At 38.7% G+C, this 20,307-nt stretch overlaps 3 protein-coding genes and 1 pseudogene across 4 annotated transcripts; 2 read left to right on the plus strand and 2 right to left on the minus strand.

The window, feature by feature from the left end:
* Positions 1-647: 647 nt before the first annotated feature.
* LOC137717939 (wall-associated receptor kinase 2-like) lies at positions 648-2,651 on the plus strand. Its single transcript, XM_068457449.2, has 3 exons — positions 648-1,613; positions 1,697-1,861; positions 2,056-2,651. Exons 1-3 carry the CDS (start codon positions 671-673, stop codon positions 2,523-2,525), a joined length of 1,578 nt encoding a protein of 525 aa, XP_068313550.2. The 5' UTR covers positions 648-670; the 3' UTR covers positions 2,526-2,651.
* A 2,859-nt stretch (positions 2,652-5,510) lies between these two features.
* Positions 5,511-8,372, minus strand: LOC148695201 (uncharacterized). Of its 2 annotated transcripts, none has more exons than XM_088699281.1 (2): positions 6,200-8,372; positions 5,511-5,933 (listed from the first exon to the last, which is right to left on the minus strand). In XM_088699281.1, exons 1-2 carry the CDS (start codon positions 7,608-7,610, stop codon positions 5,893-5,895), a joined length of 1,452 nt encoding a protein of 483 aa, XP_088555407.1. In that variant the 5' UTR covers positions 7,611-8,372; the 3' UTR covers positions 5,511-5,892. The 2 variants fall into 2 exon arrangements, with proteins under 2 accessions (XP_088555407.1, XP_088555406.1); XM_088699280.1 differs by having other exon boundaries at positions 6,113-8,112.
* LOC148695202 (wall-associated receptor kinase 3 pseudogene) lies at positions 8,359-9,123 on the plus strand (annotated as a pseudogene).
* An 8,736-nt stretch (positions 9,124-17,859) lies between these two features.
* On the minus strand, positions 17,860-19,114 carry LOC137716973 (uncharacterized). Its single transcript, XM_068456305.2, has one exon. It carries the CDS (start codon positions 19,112-19,114, stop codon positions 18,173-18,175), a length of 942 nt encoding a protein of 313 aa, XP_068312406.2. The 3' UTR covers positions 17,860-18,172.
* Between the last annotated feature and the right edge of the window lie 1,193 nt (positions 19,115-20,307).

Here is a 20,307-nt window from a genome sequence, read left to right on the forward strand (position 1 = left end):
ACAAGTTTGATGAATGCATCTAATTAGACTACTTTCAAGTACATTAACAATATTGTACTAATGAATCCTAGCTATTCATTCTAAAATATTTCTATTAAAGTAGTTTGTCATACTAATTAATATTTAAGATAAAGTTTATAAATATTTTTCTTCTAAAAATAAAATATATTTAGTAATTCACTTTTATTTGTTAAGAAAATTAAATTAATAGCATATCTAGTATTATACCCTTTTTGGTCATTTCACACAGTCACAGCTGTTTTACAAAAAAGGTTACCAAATACTATCATACTGCTTTTTTTTTCCAAAAGCACTTTTACAAAAAAGTTTACCAAACACTTTGCTGCTTTATTTCACAGCCGCTTATTCTCACAGCACAATCGCTTATTCTCACAGCAGTTTTTTTTCAAAGCACAGCAATACCAAACCAGCCCTTACATTGTTTGATGATATTTATTTTGTCCGATTGTGAAAATGAACCACGTCCATGAAAGAATTAATAACACGTCAGATCTAAGTTATGGCAGGTATCCTTTCCAAGGTTTGCTCAATCAATTCACAAGTCTCCGCTCCAAGTCTTCCCCTCCAATTCTTCCTCTCCAAGTCTTCCTCCTCCCTAACAATAAAAGGACCAAAACATCTCATTTTTTTCAACAAAAACTTAGAAGCCATGACCATGAGCAAACAAAAAGTGCTTCTGCAACCTATCATCCTCATAATAGTAATAGAGGTACTATTAGCAGCAGCCACTTCAGCCCAAACACAATTAACCTCTCCACCTCTTCCTTCTCCTCCTCCTCCCGGTGAAGTAGAAGTCAAGCCGGGTTGTCAAGACAAATGTGGGAATGTTAGCATCTCATATCCATTTGGTACAAAAGAGGGCTGTTACTTAAATGAGGATTTCCTCATTACTTGTAATAGCACACATTATGACCCCCCAAAACCATTTCTTAGAAAGAGTGATTCGATTGAAGTCACAAACATATCCGTGGATGGGAAGCTTTACATTACCCTATACCCAGCCGTACAATGTTTCGAAAAATCAGGCCAGCTGACTAACGACTTCACCAATTCTGTCACTCTTTCCAAATTCTTCATATCAAACACCGACAACGTATTTGTTGCAGTTGGTTGTGACACATATGGGCACATTGAGGGAGACAAAAATGGAGACTACGGATACACTGGTGGGTGCAATACAGTGTGTGGCAGCATTGACTACGTTGCCAATGGTTCCTGCACTGGTATCGGCTGTTGTCAAACACGCATTGCTCAAGGAATGACTTCTTTCAAGGTAAGTGCATGGAGTTATGATAATCATACGGATGTGTACTCCTTTAATCCTTGCAGCTTTGCCTTCGTTGTGCAAGAGGGCAAGTTCAACTTCTTCTCCAATATGTTGTGGTCGGATTATTTGAAAAAAACAGAACTTCCGGTGGTACTTGATTGGTCAGTTGGGAATGAGACATGCTCTAACGTTGTTGAGAAGAAACGAGTGATGAATTACACATGTCAGGGCAACACCATGTGTTCTGATGTCGAGAACGGATCCGGGTATCGCTGCAAGTGCAAGGACGGTTACCAAGGGAATCCATACCTAAATGACTGCTATGGTAGTTCTATTTCACTTTATTAGTACTACTAATTAAATAACATGCTTAATTTCTGAGCATGGATTATATATGTTGTTTTTCAGACATTGATGAATGTAAGGTTCCGAAGCTCAATACATGCAAGCAAAAATGTATAAATACAGAGGGAAACCATACTTGTTCTTGCCACAAGGGGTACCATGGTGATGGCAGGAAAGACGGAGAAGGTTGCACCCCTGATCGGACCTTTGTTGTCCAAATTGTCGTTGGTAAGCATGTACATATATAGTAACAAGTGATTAACAATTGATTCAATGCTTCTCTACATGTTTTTAAAGAATCCAAACTTCGTTAGGGATGTGATAAAAAAACATGGTCGGTACATATGGTCTAGATAGCAATACATACTCATTCCATTTGGTTATAACTACCAGGGTTTACAATCAATTTGTTGGATATGTAGGAATCAGCGTAGGCCTCGTATCCCTGTTAATGTGCATCTCTTGGTTGTATTTGGGATACAAAAGATGGAAGCTCATGAAGCTGAAGGAGAAGTTCTTCAGGCAAAATGGAGGGATCTTGCTACAACAGCAACTTTCAGAACGGCAAGGATCTTCTCATGATACGGCAAAAATCTTCACAGCAGGAGAACTTGAGAAGGCCACTAAAAATTATCATGACACTAGAATCATTGGCAAAGGAGGGTTCAGTACAGTCTACAAAGGAATTTTAGCAGACGGCCAAGTAGTTGCAATCAAGAAGTCCAAAATAGTAGATCAAAACCAGATAGAGCAATTCATAAATGAAGTGGTCGTACTGTCCAAAATCAACCACAGGAATGTGGTCAAGCTTTTAGGTTGTTGTTTCGAAACCGAAGTCCCCCTACTAGTTTATGAATTTGACACCCATGAAACCCTATCTAAATACTATTAACCAATGAATGTATAATCCCCTAAATCTATTGAACAGAGATATGTAAACAGAAATGAAGAGAGAAGAGAAGTCGAGAGGTTTTGTATTTCTCAGAGTAAAGAAGATAAGAGTTTTCTCAGATACTAACATCACTTCTATATCAGCTATTTATACTAGCTAATATCACATTACACAATGACTCTATTACCCTTTCTAACAACTCCATTCTAACTAACTCAAACCAAGTAACTAACCAATGACACACTGCCATATGTCAACATGACTATATGGTTATTAGTCCCCCCACAAACTGAGCTGAGCTACGGAAGCTAAGTTTGCTGCAGAACCAACACCCAAGCCAAGAGACCTGCAATGTTTCTGAAAAATGGGACTATGCAAACCCTTTGTAAAGACATCAGCCACCTGATCATCTGTGGGAATATAATGAACCATAAGATCTCCTCGTTGAACCTTTTCACGCACAAAGTGATAGTCCGTGTCAAGATGCTTGATCTTGGAGTGAAAAACAGGATTTGAACTTAAAGCCAGGGCAGAAATGTTATCACAGTATATGAATGGGGGAACTGAGATGGATTGATGAAGATCCTTAAACACAGAACGAATCCAAAAAACATCAGCTGCACAATGAGCTAATGCCTTATACTCTGCCTCCGTGGAGCTTCGAGAGACTGTGGACTACTTTTTAGACTGCCAAGAGACAAGATTGTTACCCAAATAGACAACAAAACCTGTGATTGATCTTCTGGTGTTGATATCTGCTGCCCAATCGGAGTCAGAATAGGCAGTAATGTTGAATTCCTTGCATTTGGTATAGTGTAAGCCAGAACCAATTGTCCCCTGAATGTATCTTAAAATCCTTTTGACCAAAACCATGTGGACATCAGTTGGTTGTGCCATGAATTGGCAGACCATGTTCACTGAGTGGGCTATATCAGGACGAGTAAACGTAAGATACTGGAGAGCCCCAACAATGCTCCTATAGTGACTCGGATCAGACACCAAAGTTCCTTCACCAGCAAGAATTTGAGTATGAGGCTTATAGGGCGTAGATGTAGATTTGTAAGTATCCATTCCTGCCTTTTGTAACAAATCCTTGGCATATTTAGCTTGGGAGATAAACAATGAACCATCATCTCTATATTGGATATGCAATCCCAGAAAATATGTTAACCTCCCCATATCCTTGAGTTCAAATACACCAGCAAGATCATCAATAACAGATTGAATTTTAGTAGGATCTGATCCAGTAAGAATGATGTCATCAACATACAATAAGAGCAGAATTATATCACTACCATCAATCTTGACAAAAAGACTAGAATCAGAAGAGGAGGATTGAAAACCAACAGCTGGAAGATAGCTTGTGAACTTCGAGTTCCAAGTGCGAGGAGCCTGTTTTAACCCATAAAGGGATTTGACCAATTTGCAAACATATCCAGGACAGGTAGCATCCACAAACCCTTGTGGTTGTTTCATATAGACATCATTTTCCAAGTCACCATGAAGGAAAGCATTTTTGACATCGAGTTGTCTTAATGACCAACTGAACTGAGTAGCTAAAGCCAAGATAAGCCTTACAGTGGTATGTCGAACCACTGGACTAAAGGTCTCTGAATAATCCAAGCCTTGCTCCTGAGTATACCCTTGTGCTACCAAACGAGCTTTGAACCGAGATATGCTACCATCTGGATTTTTCTTAACCTTATACACCCATTTACTGCCAATAACAGACCTATGGGAAGGTGGTGGAACAAGTATCCAAGTACCTTGAGACTTCAATGCATTGAACTCCTCCTGCATGGCAGTTTGCCATTCTGATGACAAAGAAGCAGCTTTAAATGTCCTAGGTTCTTCACAAGTTGAAATGTCAGCAATAAAGGAAAATCCCCCAGATACAGGCACACTCAAGGTGGTAGATGAACCATCAGAGGAGACATCATCAAGTTGTAAAGAACACAACTGAGGTAGAGAAGCAAGACAACCCACAAAGCTTTTCCTGGAAATAGCACCAGTTCTTAACCTGGTTTGGATACACTCCCTATTGATAGGTGTGGGAACCAAATTAGTAGTATGAGGAGATGAGAGAGAGGGAATAACTTGTTGTTGGAGAACAGGTGCAATGACACGTAACACTGGAGTAGTAACTGGTGAAGAGGAGTGAACCAGAGATGTGTCAGACCCCTGAACTTCTGGCTCTGGGGATAAATGATCTTCTGATGGAGAAGTATTTGGAGAAAATAATTCGACACCTGACTGAGATAAAGACTGTTGATAACCTGCAGAAGTTGTATTGTGCTGTGAAAAAGACACTGGTAAAGTGACAAGCATAGGTACAGGCCTTGATTGTTCCTGATCCTCATGACAAGACATTCTGGCAGGGCTTGGATGTGAAACCATTCTGGCAGGAAACAGAGATTCATCAAAATAGACATGCCTGGAAATAACCAACCTCTTGGTTTGCAAGTTATAACAAATCACTCATTTGTATCCTTGGTAATAACCCAAAAATGCACACATCACTGATCTTGGTTGTAATTTGTTACTATTGTATGATCTGAGACATGGAAAAACAGCAGAACCAAAAATCTTAAGGAATTGGATATCTGGTAGCTTCTTATATAAAGACAAGTATGGAGAGCTGAAACACAGACTTTTGCAAGGCATGTTGTTAATAAGCCTAACTGAATGAGCACAAGCAAAGTACCAGAACACAGAAGGTAAGCCAGAAGCACTAAGAAGAGTGATTGCAGTGTCCAAAATATGCCTATGTTTTCGTTCAGCAACTCCATTCTGCTGAGGAGTATAAGGACAGGAAATGAGTTGCATAATTCCTTTGGCAGCAAAAAAGGAAGAAAACCTCTTGCTTGTATATTCACCTCCCCCATCTGTTTGCAAGGACTTAATTGGAATACTAAACTGAGTCAAGACAAACTGATAGAACTGAACAAAGATTGTAAACACATCCGATTTATTACTCATTGGGAATATCCAAACAAATCTCGTATATTCATCAACAAATGTTACATAATACCTATAGCCCTCTATAGATCTTACAGGTGCTGGTCCCCAGACATCAGTATATACTTTCTGAAAATGAGATGTACACCTATCAGTTCTAACAGGAAATGGAAGCCTAGACATTTTTCCTTGAATACAAGAGATACAAGTATTGTGATTATCATCTGTTTGAACTGGAATATTCGATTGTTTCAACATGAAAGACATTACATCATGAGCTGGATGTCCTAATCTCTGATGCCAGACATTGTTCTTCACTGCTTTTCCCAAATAAGCTGCTGGACACCTGGTGATATGCTGAGAACCCTTTGCACTTGTGACCACAGGAATCTGAAACAATTCATCAGGCCTACTCTTTCCCTGGTACACTATCTCCCTTGTCTTTTTGTCCTGCACAAAGAATGCAGACTCATCACATATAAACCAGCTGTTGTTATCTGCACATAACTATTTCACAGATAGTAAACTCCTAGCAATAGTAGGTACATGTAAAACTTTGTTAAGAATCAGGGAATGAGTAGGAGTCCGAAGCTTAGTAGATCCAATATGTTTAATTGGAAGACCAGTACCATTCCCAATTGTTATGTTCTCAGATCCCTCAAAGGGTTTTACTTGAGAAAGAGCACTAATGTCAGAAGTTATATGATGTGACGCACCAGAATCAACAATCCAGGTATCTTGAGGAAAAGAGTGAGGGGACTGTTGTGCATTCATTGCAGACAAAGATGAAGATGGAGGATGGCCTTGATAAGCATAGTTTCCCCTGTGATAGCAGTCCAAAGCTGAGTGACCTCTCTTCCCACATATCTGACACTCAACTGCAACACCTATGATTGGCATATTTGTATTCCTGCGAAAACAATTAACTGCAGTGTGACCTCTTTTGTTGCAGATCTGACACTCAATCACCACTGTAGTTCTGTTATCAACAATGCCTAACCAGGTATTAGGATTCCCAAGTTGTCTTGATCCCCCCAATTGCACTAAGTTATGCCCTCTTCCTCTAAAACCATTATTATGCCTGTAATTGTTAACACCCCTGTAGTTGTTATTACCCCTGTAATTATTCCCAAATGATCCAGATTGTTCATTTAAGGACTGTGATCTTGACACAGGTGGACCACTAGAATTTGCAGAAAAACCATATCCATATGACTCATTTGGAAACAAACCAGGTTGTGGAAAATAATATGGCTGCTGGAATTGAGGTTGTGAGGAAAAGTATGGCTGGGAACCTGGAGGTGGTGGTAAGGATGACAGTGAATCACATGGTACTGCTGTGATATTACCAGCAGTGACAGCTGGAATATGAGCATGACTGTGAGAATTTGAAGATGATGCAGACGAGTGAGACCCAGTGTTTGAACTAGAACCAGTCGCTGGATCAGACCTTGACCCGTGCACATACAAAGCAGACATATTCTGAGTAACTATATTCATGTCCCCCTCAATTTCCCTCTCAGTACCAAGTAACAATGCTCGGAACTCCTTCAACGTGAGTGTAGACTCCCTAGCCAATATAACAGTACGAATAACCCCAAATTCCTTTGGTAAACCAGCAAGACCAGCAATCATAACATCATTATCTGAAATAGTTTCACCTGCAGCACTTAGTTGTTCTCTAATATGCTTGAGCCTCAACAAATATTTATCAATTGTATCAGACCCTTTTTGAATCGTGTGTAGTTCAGTTTTCAAATGATTGATTCTAGATTTAGACACAGTGGCATATCGATCAACTAGATTAATCCAAGCCTCATATGCAGTACGACATCCAATCACATATTCCATAGCCTCATCAGTTAAAGTAGCAAGCAATAAACTCAATAACGCCATATCAACAATTTCCCATTCAGTGTATGCAACTGTGACCTCTCTTGTAACCCCATGTTCTGAATCAACAACAAACTTTGATGGACAAGGAGTAGTACCATCAAAATGACCAAACAACTTATACCCCCTTAGCACCGACTGAAACTGAAATGCCCATTTAGCAAAATTATCATCCCTAAGCTTAATGGTAAGCATTCCTAGAACACCTTCAACTTTAAATGAAGACGCATCCATGACAGAAAGATTGATATTTCCACAGATCAAGACAACTGTATGACCAAAACAAGACCAACTCCAGAGAATAACACTCTAAACAAATCAAGAAAGGCGAACCCTTTCTTGCAACAATGCGACCAAATTACAGTACTGCAATCAATACGTCAACTAACAAACAATTGCACAATTCATACACCAAAATTCATTCATCAAATCAGGAGAAAACATAAAAGAATCCCCAATTCACCAATTTAGCAATTCAGGAGACAACATAACAGAAGCCCCAATTTACGAGAAGCATGACAGAATCTCAAACGCCATTTTTGTACAGAACAAAATCAAGATCAAAGAAAACCCAGACAAAGAAACACGAACAATCTCACCAGATCAGCGACAAAAAACCTTTCCAAGAACCACCAAGAATCTGCATCAGAGTAGCGGAAGAAACCCCTGAGATCGAACACGGCCGTCAACCTTCACCGGCTCTGATACCATATTAACCAATGAATGTATAATCCCCTAAATCTATTGAACAGAGATATGTAAACAGAAATGAAGAGAGAAGAGAAGTCGAGAGGTTTTGTATTTCTCAGAGTAAAGAAGATACGAGTTTTCTCAGATACTAACATCACTTCTATATCAGCTATTTATACTAGCTAATATCACATTACACAATGACTCTATTACCCTTTCTAACAACTCCATTCTAACTAACTCAAACCAAGTAACTAACCAATGACACACTGCCATATGTCAACATGACTATATGGTTATTAAATACATCCATAACACAACCAAATCATCCAAATTCAACGCGCCTTGGGAAATTCGTCTACGGATAGCTACAGAAACTGTTGGTGTGCTATCATACTTGCACTCTGCAGCTTCTGTTCCTATCATTCACAGAGATGTCAAGTCTACAAACATACTCTTAGATGAGAATCTCACAGCCAAGGTGTCTGACTTTGGAGCCTCAAGATTAGTTCCATTGGATGAACCTCAGTTATCTACAATGGTGCAAGGAACTCTTGGGTATTTAGACCCGGAATACTTGCAGACAAGCCAATTGACTGAGAAAAGCGATGTCTATAGTTTCGGAGTTGTCCTCGTAGAGCTACTAACAAGAAAGAAGGCTCTTTCCTTTGACAAGCCGGAGGAAGAGAGAAATTTGGCAAACTATTTTCTTTCAGCACTGAAAGACAACCGCTTGCTGCAAGTTCTTGATGATTGTATTGTGACTGAGGCAAACGTTGAGCAGCTTAAGGAAGTTTCTAACCTTGCAAAGGGGTGCTTGAGAGTAAAAGGGGAAGAAAGACCAACAATGAAGGAAGTTGCAATGGAACTGGAGGGGCTGAGAAGGATGTTCATGCATCCATGGGTTAATGATAATTCCAATTTAGAAGAAACTGAATCCTTGCTTGGAGGAATATCAATGGAAACTATTAGTTTTGAAGGAGGTGGCGAATCAAGTTCGGGGTTTCATAATATGAGGAACCACGTTGTATTACCAGTTGGTCTTACAATAAGCTAACAATAATGTTATTTAAATACGCATTTTGCGATAATTGAACTTAAAACCTCTTACTTATAAGTAAAGAAAAATAATACTAGACCGTAGTACCAAGCGGCAATGCAGACTTAACTTATAAACGAATGATCAAAATCAAAATTTTGTGTAACACCAGGATTACTCTTAAACGAGCACCAAAAATTAACCGACTAAAATTTAAGGGTATTTAGCTATAAATTACTTAAAATTACTGATTAGGCATATATTTCTGATTTGAACTTATTTTTTATTAATTAGACGTGGATCAATAAGGAATGCTAAGATCAACTATATTATTCTTCACAAACTTATGCATGTCGTACCTCTTTATTGGTATCACATCGATCCGAGTCTGCTCACTCCACCCTCACGGTTCAGTCCTCATCTCTTGGGTTGCAATTCTTTTTTCTTTTAAGAAACCTCGTCAGTAGAATGTTGATACTATTCAATGTGGGCATATTCCCTCTTTTGTCCTTCATCCATGATTCCAAAGTTATACTATTCACTCTTGCAGTTCTTATACCATTCAATGTTGTCATTTTCTGTAATTCCTAATTTCTTGTACGAATTTTATTCAACCATATGATTTTGTGCGGTTTTTCTTATGAATCCAGATTTTTTTTTTGTGAGGATTCTAGAAATTCATGAATTGTGTCCGTTCATCGTACATCGTACAGTTAGAAATTATTTTAAAATTTGTTATTTAAAATTAAAAACAAACAACCCCTGATCAAAACTGATTGTACGATGAATAATGAACGAATACATCTATGAATCTCCAAGATGCTCATAAAGAAAATCCATAAAGAATCCTGTTGGTTTTTTTTTTTTTTTGGGGGGGGGGGGAGAACTGGAAATACATAAACCAAGGCAAGAGATGCCAAAGAGAACAACGAAAGCCAAACACCAGGCAAACAACCAAAAAACAGATAGGAAGTACAAGGGGGTAGAAAACCCGACACTTGAAGCCAAGCTCTAAGTGTCACCCCTTGCACCCCCAACACAAAATAAAGCTCTAAGTGTCACCCCTTGCACCCCCAACACTTCAATTCATCTGTTTTTATTTTACCCGGGCTTCATTTCATCTTCAAATGCCTTCTTCGATTTTATTGCACTTTGGTCACCGAAAATGATGAAAGGCTATAAAGTCTCTCAAGCAATTTCTTCATACTTGTTTTCGTATCAAGGATCTTGGGGATTGAGGTTTCCCGTTCAAAGAAAGGTATTTGCATTTCACAGAGGAAGTATACTCATGACAGTCTCAAAGATGGTGGTATATTCGGTGCTAGTCCGGTCTCATTTCTAATGAAGCAAGGAACCAAGCTCACTGACTGTGGAGGAATACTCAAGGATCCATCTCAATATAGGCGATTGGTTGGTCGTCTAATCTACCTCACTATCACAAGGCTTAATATTACATATATCATACATGATCTGAGCAGTTTATCCATGAGCCGGTAACCACACATGGAGGCAGCTTTACGTGCACTCAAATACCTAAAAAATGCACCTGCACAAAGATTTCTATTTTTAGCCGAAAACAACCTGAAGTTGAGTGCATTCTGGGACTCAGATTGGGTTGGCTGCCCGATTACTCGGAGGTCTACTACTGGGTATTGTGTGTTCTTTGGAAACTCTTTAATTTCATGGAGAACGAAGAGGCAAAAGACTGTCTCTCTTTCCTCAGCGAAAGCTGAATATAGAGCAATGATGGGGACATGTTGTGAGCTTACATGGTTGCGAAGCTTATTGCGTGATTTACAATTGCCACATCCTGAATATGCTCTACTTCACTGCGACAACCAGGCGGCTTTACATTGTCAATCCAGTCTTCCACGAGAGAATGCTGTTGAATAATTGGCCAAGTGGCCAAGTGGACAAATGTCCAAGAAAACTTTAGGTGATTAAACAAAACAAAAGAAAAAAAAATGGACAACACATTCCTTGTTTTGGGGAGGAAAATGGGTAAAGTTGTTTTGTTGTCTTCAACCCGTGAATGTTGGTTCAAAAAGGAGAAGAGAGGTTGCTTTTGAAATAGAAATAAGGAGAGTTGCAGATAGCTCATTTCGGTTGTGTGGGAGAGAGAGAGATAAGAGAGTTGCTGCCCTTTTGTTTTCAGAGGAGAAAAATAGAGTGAAAAATTCAAAGAGTTGTAGTCTTGCAGAGAGCCCAAAAAGAAGAACAAGTTGCTGCTTCAATTGGTTAGTAATTATCCGCCAAAGTAGCTGTTGTTGTAATAGCTTTGAGCTATATGTATAGAGGAGAAATTATTCATTATATTTCTTTCTCTATTTGTTTCTTTGGTGTGTGAGAGCTATTGGGTGTATTGGGCTTTTGGGTTGTGAGATTGCCAACACTTTGTAAACTCCCATTTGGTTGATAGTGGATTATTGGGTGAGCTCTTACTGCTCCGAGGACGTACTCCAGTTACACTAACTGTGGAGGAACCTCGTTAAAATCTTTGTGTCTTTTATATTTTGTTCTTGCATTTCCATTTGATAAATTTCTTGTGGGCTAGCTTGAGTTGGTTCCAAAAGATTTTGGTGTTATCCTAGCACAACAATTGGTATCAGAGCACTGGTTGCTCTTGGGTACTGTCTAGTTGTCAAAGATGTCAGACGGGCAAGATGAGAATCCTTTTGAAAGCAGCTCCGGATTTGCAAGAACTACGGTGCAAAATGCAAAGTTTGATGGCACAAACAACTTCGGGATGTGGCAATGTGAGGTTAAAGATGTGTTGGCTCAACAAGATCTTCTTGCCGCCTTGGGAGAGAAGCCTGAAGCTATGTCAAAACTGGAATGGGAGAAATTAAATTTGTGGGCTTGCTCTTCAATTCGGTTGTGCCTTGCAAAAACTCAGAAGTATTTTGTGATGCGGGAGACTTTGGCAAGTGTGTTGTGGCAAAAATTGGAAGACAAGTATATGACGAAGAGTGCAGAGAACCGGCTACACTTGAAGAAAAAGCTCTACCGCTTCCAATACAAAGAAGGTACAAAAATGATTAGACACCTTGATGCTTTTAATAAGTTGATTGCCGACTTGTTAAATTTAGATGAGGATATTAAGGATGAAGATAAGGCCTTAATATTGTTGAATTCCTTGCCGGACTCTTATGAGCATTTTGTTACCACTATTATGCATGGTAAAGAAACTGTGAAATTTGAAGATGTGTCAAATGCCTTGATGAATTATGAAATGAGGCATAGAGATAAAAATCATGATAGTACCTCTGAAGCTTTATTTGTTAGAGGTAGATCATCGGAGAGGAGATCCTCTTCTAGCAGGAAAAAATCACAGTCTCGACCTAGAGGAAACTCTAAAGGTAGAAAACCTTTGGAAAGGGATGAATGTGCCTTTTGTCGTAATAAGGGCCATTGGAAGAAAGATTGTCCTAGATTGAAGACCAAAGGCAAAGAAAGTTCTGAAGCTAATGTTGCTGAGGTTGAAACAGATTTTTCTGATTTTGCTTTAACCACTTCCTCATCATTTGATTGTGCTACTAAGTGGGTGTTGGATACGGGTTGTACTCATCATATGACTCCTCACAAGGATTGGTTTTCAAGCTTGAAAGAGTTTGATGGTGGTGTTGTGTTCATGAGAGATGACAATCCTTGCACAACAAAAGGGATTGGTACAGTTCGTTTGAAGTTGCATGATGGCATGGTTAAAGAGTTGACAGGTGTTCGGTATGTACCGAATTTGAAGAAAAATCTTATTTCTTTGGGAACTTTGGAAGCCAAGGGCTTCAGGTTTCATTCAGATGGGCAGACATTGAAGGTGACTTATGGTGCACTTGTTGTGATGAAAGCTCCTCGATGTGGCCATTTGTATTTATTGCAAGGAAGCACTGTGACAGGTGAAGCATCTGTAGTCTCAGAAAATATGGGCACATCCGATTCTGATACTACTAGACTGTGGCATATGAGATTAGGCCATGCCGGTGAGAAAGCTCTACAAGGGCTTGTGAAACAAGGTCTTCTAAAAGGTGCCACGACTTGTAAGCTTGATTTCTGTGAGCATTGTGTCTTGGGGAAGCAAACTAGAGTGAAGTTTGGTACTGCTGTACATCAGACGAAGGGCATTCTTGATTATGTGCATTCGGATGTTTGGGGTCCTACAAAGACTCCCTCTTTGAGTGGTAGACATTGGTTCGTGACCTTTGTTGATGATTATTCAAGAAGGTCTTGGGTCTACACTATGAAGCACAAGAGTGAGGTGTTCAGCATTTTCTTGGGTTGGAAGAAAATGGTTGAGAACCAGACTGGGAGAAAGATTAAGATTTTGAGATCGGATAATGGTGGTGAATACACATCCGACCCTTTCTTTAAAGTTTGCAAAGAGGAAGGGATTGTGAGAGATTTTAGTGTCCAGGGAACTCCACAATAAAATGGAGTTGCAGAAAGATTGAATCGAACCTTGCTTGAGAAGGTTAGATGCATGTTGTCTCAGTCGGGTTTGAGCAAGTCGTTTTGGGCAGAGGCAGTTACTTATGCATGTCACATCATCAACCGATTACCCTCAGCTGCTGTTCAGGGTAAGACGCCAATGGAGGTATGGTTTGGAAAACCCTCTTCTGATTATGACTATATTCGTATTTTTGGTTCACCTGCTTATTTTCATGTAACTGAAAATAAACTTGATCCTAGAGCCAAAAAGGCTATCTTTCTTGGTTTTAGTAGTGGTGTCAAAGGTTACAGGTTATGGTGCCCGGAGATGAAGAAACTTGTAATCAGCAGAGATGTGACATTTGATGAAGAAAATATGTTCAGAGACTCTGAAAAGAATGTGAAAGATGTCCAACAGGTGGAGCTTGAGAAAGTTGCCTCTAGTACTTCAAATCCTATTTCCGCTAATGTCGAAGCCACTACAAGTGAAGAAGTGGAAGACCATGAGGATGTTGAAGAAGTTGAACTTGAAGATTCTATTCAAGTTGAAGAGCAAGTTTCACCTCAAGAGTCTATTGCTAAGAACAGAGGAAAGAGAAATATTACCAAGCCAGCTCGGTATAGTGACTATGTTGCTTTTGCTCTTCCTATTATCACTGATGAGATTCTATCCAATTTTGAGGAAGCCATTGAGAGTGAGGAAAAGGAGAAGTGGTGCAATGTCATGGGTGACGAGATGAATTCTCTCATGAAAAACAAGACTTGGGAGTTAGCTAAATTGCCTAAGGGTAAGAAAGCTATTGGTTGCAAATGGGTGTATGCCAAGAAGGAAGATGCTGATGAGAAAAGCAATGTGAGATTCAAAGCAAGATTAGTTGCTAAAGGGTATGCACAAAAGGAGGGCATTGACTACAACGAAATATTTTCTCCAGTTGTGAAGCACTCCTCAATTCGTATTATGTTAGCTCTTGTTGCACAATATGATCTTGAGCTTGTGCAACTCGATGTGAAGACGGCTTTCCTACATGGTGATTTGAATGAAGAGATCTATATGTGTCAACCGGATGGGTATAAAGTGAAAGGGAAAGAGAATTTGTTTTGCAAGTTGAAGAAATCACTTTATGGCTTGAAGCAATCTCCAAGACAATGGTATTTGAGGTTTGATAAATTTATGAGAGGCCAAAATTATTCTAGAAGTCAATATGATCATTGTGTGTACTTCAAGAAGTTGCAAGATGGGTCTTTCATTTATTTATTGATATATGTTGATGATATGTTGATTGCCTCAAAGAATGTCGAAGAGATTGAGAAATTGAAGAAGCAAATGAAAAATGAGTTCGAGATGAAGGATCTTGGTGAAGCAAAGAAGATCCTTGGCATGGAGATCACTAGAGACAGAGAGAAATGTTTGGTATGCTTGAATCAAAGACACTACCTTGAGAAGTTGATTCAGAAGTTTGGAGTTCATGACTCAACCAAACCGGTTAGTACCCCTTTGGCTCATCATTTTAAATTGAGTTCTCTACAGTGTCCTAAAATTGATAAAGAGAAGCTGCAAATGAAAGATATACCATATGCAAATTTGTTTGGTAGTTTGATGTATGCAATGGTATGCTCTAGACCGGATATTGCTCATGCAGTTGGCATGGTGAGTCGATATATGCATAATCCAGGTAAAGACCATTGGCAAGCAGCTAAATGGATATTGAGATATCTCCATGGTACTCGAGACGTTGGTTTATGCTTTGAGAGAGATGACTCTGGTATTGGTCATTTTGCAGTTGGTTATGTTGATTCAGATTATGCAGGTGATCTGGATGGAAGGAAGTCTACTACAGGCTATGTGTTTACTATGGCTAAAGGGCCAGTTTGTTGGAGGTCCATTTTGCAGTCGTCTGTTGCTTTGTCAACTACAGAGGCTGAATATATGGCAGTTGCTGAAGCTATAAAGGAGGCCATTTGGATACATGGGCTGATTAGAGATTTGGGGGTTGATCAGAAGCAGGTGGAGGTGCATTGTGATAGTCAGAGTGCCATTTATTTGGCTAAGTATCAGGTTCATCATGCGAGGACCAAGCACATAGATGTGTGTTATCACTTTGTTCGTGAAGTTGTTGGTGAAGGAGAAATCATTCTCCAGAAGATTCCAACTAAAGACAACCCCGCTGATATGTTGACTAAGGTTGTTGGTGTAGCCAAGTTTGTTCATTGCTTGAACTTGGCTCACATTTTGCCTATATAAAGAAGGCGTTGAGCAGTAGGAGTTTTGGAGAATTGGCTCGGCATGAGTTGTTCTCTTGCTAGTGTTTGGGAGTGATTTTTTTGTGTCAATTGTGTTGGTTGGCTTATCATGGCGTTTTTGGAACTTGGCCAAGGTGGAGATTGTTGAATAATTGGCCAAGTGGCCAAGTGGACAAATGTCCAAGAAAACGTTAGGTGATTAAACAAAACAAAAGAAAAAAAAATGGACAACACATTCCTTGTTTTGGGGAGGAAAATGGGTAAAGTTGTTTTGTTGTCTTCAACCCGTGAATGTTGGTTCAAAAAGGAGAAGAGAGGTTGCTTTTGAAATAGAAATAAGGAGAGTTGCAGATAGCTCATTTCGGTTGTGTGGGAGAGAGAGAGAAGAGAGCTGCTGCCCTTTTGTTTTCAGAGGAGAAAAATAGAGAGAAAAATTCAGAGAGTTGTAGTCTTGCAGAGAGCCCAAAAAGAAGAACAAGTTGCTGCTTCAATTGGTTAGTAATTATCCACCAAAGTAGTTGTTGTTGTAATAGCTTTGAGCTATATGTATAGAGAAGAAATTATTCATTATATTTCTTTCTCTATTTGTTTCTTTGGTGTGTGAGAGCTATTGGGTGTATTGGGCTTTTGGGTTGTGAGATTGCCAACACTTTGTAAACTCCCATTTGGTTGATAGTGGATTATTGGGTGAGCTCCTACTGCTCCGAGGACGTACTCCAGTTACACTGACTGTGGAGGAACCTCGTTAAAATCTTTGTGTCTTTTATATTTTGTTCTTGCATTTCCATTTGATAAATTTCTTGTGGGCTAGCTTGAGTTGGTTCCAAAAGATTTTGGTGCTATCCTAGCACAACAAATGCGACATATTGAAATAGATTGTCATTTCATTCGAGACAAGATTCAAGATGGTTTAGTTAGTACTAAGATTTTACGAAGCCTTTGGGCAAAGATGACTTCTTGGTTATGTTACGCAAGTTGGGAGTTTTCAACATTCACTCTCCAACTTGAGGGAGAGTGTTAAAAGGCAATCTAAATCCTGATGATTGAGGGATTATATTGACAAATAGGTGTGTAATATGTAAATTGATTTGTATTATTTCTTCCCTTTCTTGTATAGGAGTTAGATGCTAGTTTATAGGAAGACTTCTGTATAAATCTCTCTCTGATATCAATACAATATTCATTCTGGCAAACATATTATTTACCAAGTTTTACAGACTTGACTTATAAACGAATGATTAAAATCAAAATTTTATATAACACCAGGGTTACTCTTAAATGAGTACTAATGATTAACTGATTAAAATTTAAGGTTATTTAGCTGTAAATCGATAAAATCTTTACTAATTAGTCATATAGAAATGATTAATTTCCGTTTGGACTTAAGTAATAATAATTAGATATAGATTTATGAGGAATGCTATATGGCGTTTGTTTATAATTGGGTAAGTGACTCCTCTACCCCTTGGCGAGAAGATCAGCAATATCCTTGTTCACAAACGTCTGCATGGGGCTGCTCCTTCTTGGTATCACATCGATCCGAGTCTTCTCGCCCCACCCTCACGGTTCAATCCCCATATCTTGGGCTGCCCCTTTTTTTTTTTTTGTTTAAGAAACTTCGACGGTACGGAAAAATTTTACACTATTTAATGTTGGCATATTCCATCTTTTTGTCGTTCATCCATGATTCCAAGTTGTTATAGTATTCAATGTTGTCATATTCCAATCATTGTTTTAAAAAATTTCGCCTAAGCGCTAAGCAACTGGCCACTGCCTTGATTGATCACTAGGCTTTTAAAAATTAAGAAAAAATGTCTAAACCTAGTTAAACGTCCTTCTAGCCCACGTGAACCCGCCTAGGCACCCTTATATTGCGACTCACTTAGACAAAAAATCTATAACTTTTATTTTGCATTTTAGTTTTTCAATAAAATGCAAGAGACGTTGAATACTTGAATAAACACTTAGTATATGTTTGTTCCCCATATTTTTAATATGATCTCTAATACAGATAAACAACTTTTTTCACTAAAAAAAACTCTAAATATCATTTTTTTTTCCTCCTATAAAAAGCTACCAAATATATCAATATTCATAAATTAAGACTCACAAATATGTTATATACACTATCTAATTTTTCTACAACATACTACGAATTCTTTCAATTCCCAAAAAACACGTCAACCCTTCCTCATATTACCTTTAAACCAAATAGTTAAATGAGGATACAAAAAAGTTAGAAAGCTATAAGTAAATTGTATAAAAACAAAAAAACAAACAAAATAAATAAATATACAGCAGCAGTATCGATTAGTTTGATGATCCAGTTGATCATTTCTACATTGCCAAACCATAAAGTGAATGAATTCACAGGACCACACACACACACACACAAAATACTAATCTACACGAAAATAAAACAATCAAGAGATAGTAAAGGGTTATCAATGTCCTCAGCAGGAAGTGAGTCCATATAGTCAACTACTGCTTCTCCAGCTGCAACCTCATCAATTTTAGATGTGATCCTGTGAATTCTCATCTCTGTTTCTCTGCTCTTCAAACACGGCCGAAGAAGCCGGCTCGAATTGTTGTAATTTATGTTGGGGTTGTGTGGCTCGATACGAGCTCTGGATGTGGATTTAGTTGCGCAACAATTTGAACCTGCACGCCTAACATTCAATGCATTATTAGGGCTCAAATGGCTTTCTTTGGGGGGGATTGGCATGTTGAACCTTCTACTTGGAGCGGGTGACCTCAAGGTTCTACTTGGATGTGAATATGCAGAGATCATTGGCCTCTCTGGCTCTTTTCGGAAGCTCTTTTGCCTTCCTAGAGAAGTAGGTGAGCTTGATCTCACTCTCTTCTGTGGTGTAACTGACACATTTCCCCTTTTTGGGCTCGGTGGCTGCTTCTTGTTCAGCTTCTTGTTCACCCATGTGGCCAAAACTGGCTTTTGTGGCAATGCCGATGAGGAAAACCTCGAAAAGCTTGCGTCTTTGATCGAGTTAATCCGAATGACATGCGGGTTTTCCTTGTAACACGACCACAAGAACTCGTTGGAGAAAGACCGGTCGATTTTCGAGCTGGAGACCGTAGAAGCACTTGACAAGGCTGAGCTCAATGAGGAAGCGCTTGAGTTGGAAGTGCTTGTGGTGCAAGTGATAGAGGAGGCAGAGGAACTGGAGTTGCAAGGGGATTGAGGACAAGGTGAGATTTTGCTGGAAGCAGAAATTGGAGGGATGGTGATCCTAGGAGGAGGTTGTGAAATCACCAACTTGTCTTGGACATTGTTAAATTCTTGTAGAAAGTGTTTTTTGGATGAGCATTTGCTAATGCAGGAACCCATTTCCTAGATTTTGAATTAATGTAGGAACATAATGGTTACACGATCTATATAGTGGTGGTAGTATTTTAATTAATTTGTGGAGAGATTTTTCAATGTGATCAGAACACGGGAGGGTACACTATGTGTCACTATACAAATAATGGGATATGTGTATTAAAAAGTTAATAACTTAAAAAATAAAATTTCCTACCACTTATATAAAAACACGTGATGCACCGTCCGTATTTTCATCATAACGAAAATTTTCTCTAATTTGTGGGAAGTGAGGAAAAAAGTGGCTTTTGCTTTTTCTTCTTCTGCTCTTCAGATGTTTGAATTTTGTTGCCGGGTATGAATTCCGTTGTGCAACGGTTGGGTTGACTGGGATGATTACAAATGGTGGCTACTTCATCATGCTTCTCCAGCTTCTTGAATGCATGTTGCAGCCAACTTTTTTGTATGATTTTAAGGGGATGTTATCCACCTTTTCAGTTGGACTTTTTTCCTTCACATTTTGCAATGTTATAGTCGGAGTCATATATTTTTTATGTTATTCATTAATTTTCATAGTATTTAATTTATAAAATTAATCTACATATTTAGTCTCTTTAACTGTACCCTTTATTGAATAATGTTTCGATGAATAAAAGGATTCAAATTTAGTTGATTTTTGCATAAGTGGTCTTCAAGGACAAATAAAACGTTTTGAATTATCGCGCAACGTATGGGATAAGAAGAAGAACATTTAATTAATTTCTTGTTACACTTAGATGGGCACGCCGAATTAGTCTGGGGTCCAATTGGTCGGCCCATTAAAACCCAATTTTTTTTCTTCTAGCTTTACGCTTTTAAATAAAAGGAACACAAGGCTTGCCACCGACCCTCTCCCCAGCCTGATGGTTGAGTGCGCTTGCATGAAACATCATGGTCTTGGTTCGACGGTTGGTGCTCTGCTGCTATAAACCTAAACAGCAACAACCCTAAACAACAAGCAAATTATGCTCCAAATGAGGTATTCTTAAATACCTCTGTTTTTATTTTTAGTCACTCAGTACTATGATACAGTAGTCTTCTTTTTTATTTGTAAGTAAGAAGTTTTAAGTTCGATTTTTTTAAAGACAAAATTGAACTACATATGGCAAAACCATTGTAAGACTTAGTTCACTACTCCATCCCTTTTAGTTTAGATACCATCATTTGTTTAAAAAAAATAA

This window comes from Pyrus communis, chromosome 8 (assembly GCF_041283825.1).
Source record: "Pyrus communis isolate YQ-2024b chromosome 8, ASM4128382v1, whole genome shotgun sequence".
Classification (NCBI taxonomy): Eukaryota; Viridiplantae; Streptophyta; class Magnoliopsida; order Rosales; family Rosaceae; genus Pyrus; species Pyrus communis.

What these genes read in the sequence shown, in the direction of transcription:
- LOC137716973 (XM_068456305.2), bottom strand. Translation starts at nt 19,114, where the DNA reads ATGGGTTCCTGCATTAGCAAATGCTCATCCAAAAAACACTTTCTACAA.
- LOC148695201 (XM_088699280.1), bottom strand. Translation starts at nt 7,610, where the DNA reads ATGGATGCGTCTTCATTTAAAGTTGAAGGTGTTCTAGGAATGCTTACC. An exon ending in GAACATAACAATTGGGAATG is followed by an intron (nt 5,934 to 6,112) that starts GTACTGGTCTTC and finishes TTCTTTGTGCAG; the next exon opens with GACAAAAAGACAAGGGAGAT.
- LOC137717939 (XM_068457449.2), top strand. Translation starts at nt 671, where the DNA reads ATGACCATGAGCAAACAAAAAGTGCTTCTGCAACCTATCATCCTCATA. An exon ending in ATACCTAAATGACTGCTATG is followed by an intron (nt 1,614 to 1,696) that starts GTAGTTCTATTT and finishes GTTGTTTTTCAG; the next exon opens with ACATTGATGAATGTAAGGTT. An exon ending in TGTTGTCCAAATTGTCGTTG is followed by an intron (nt 1,862 to 2,055) that starts GTAAGCATGTAC and finishes TTGGATATGTAG; the next exon opens with GAATCAGCGTAGGCCTCGTA.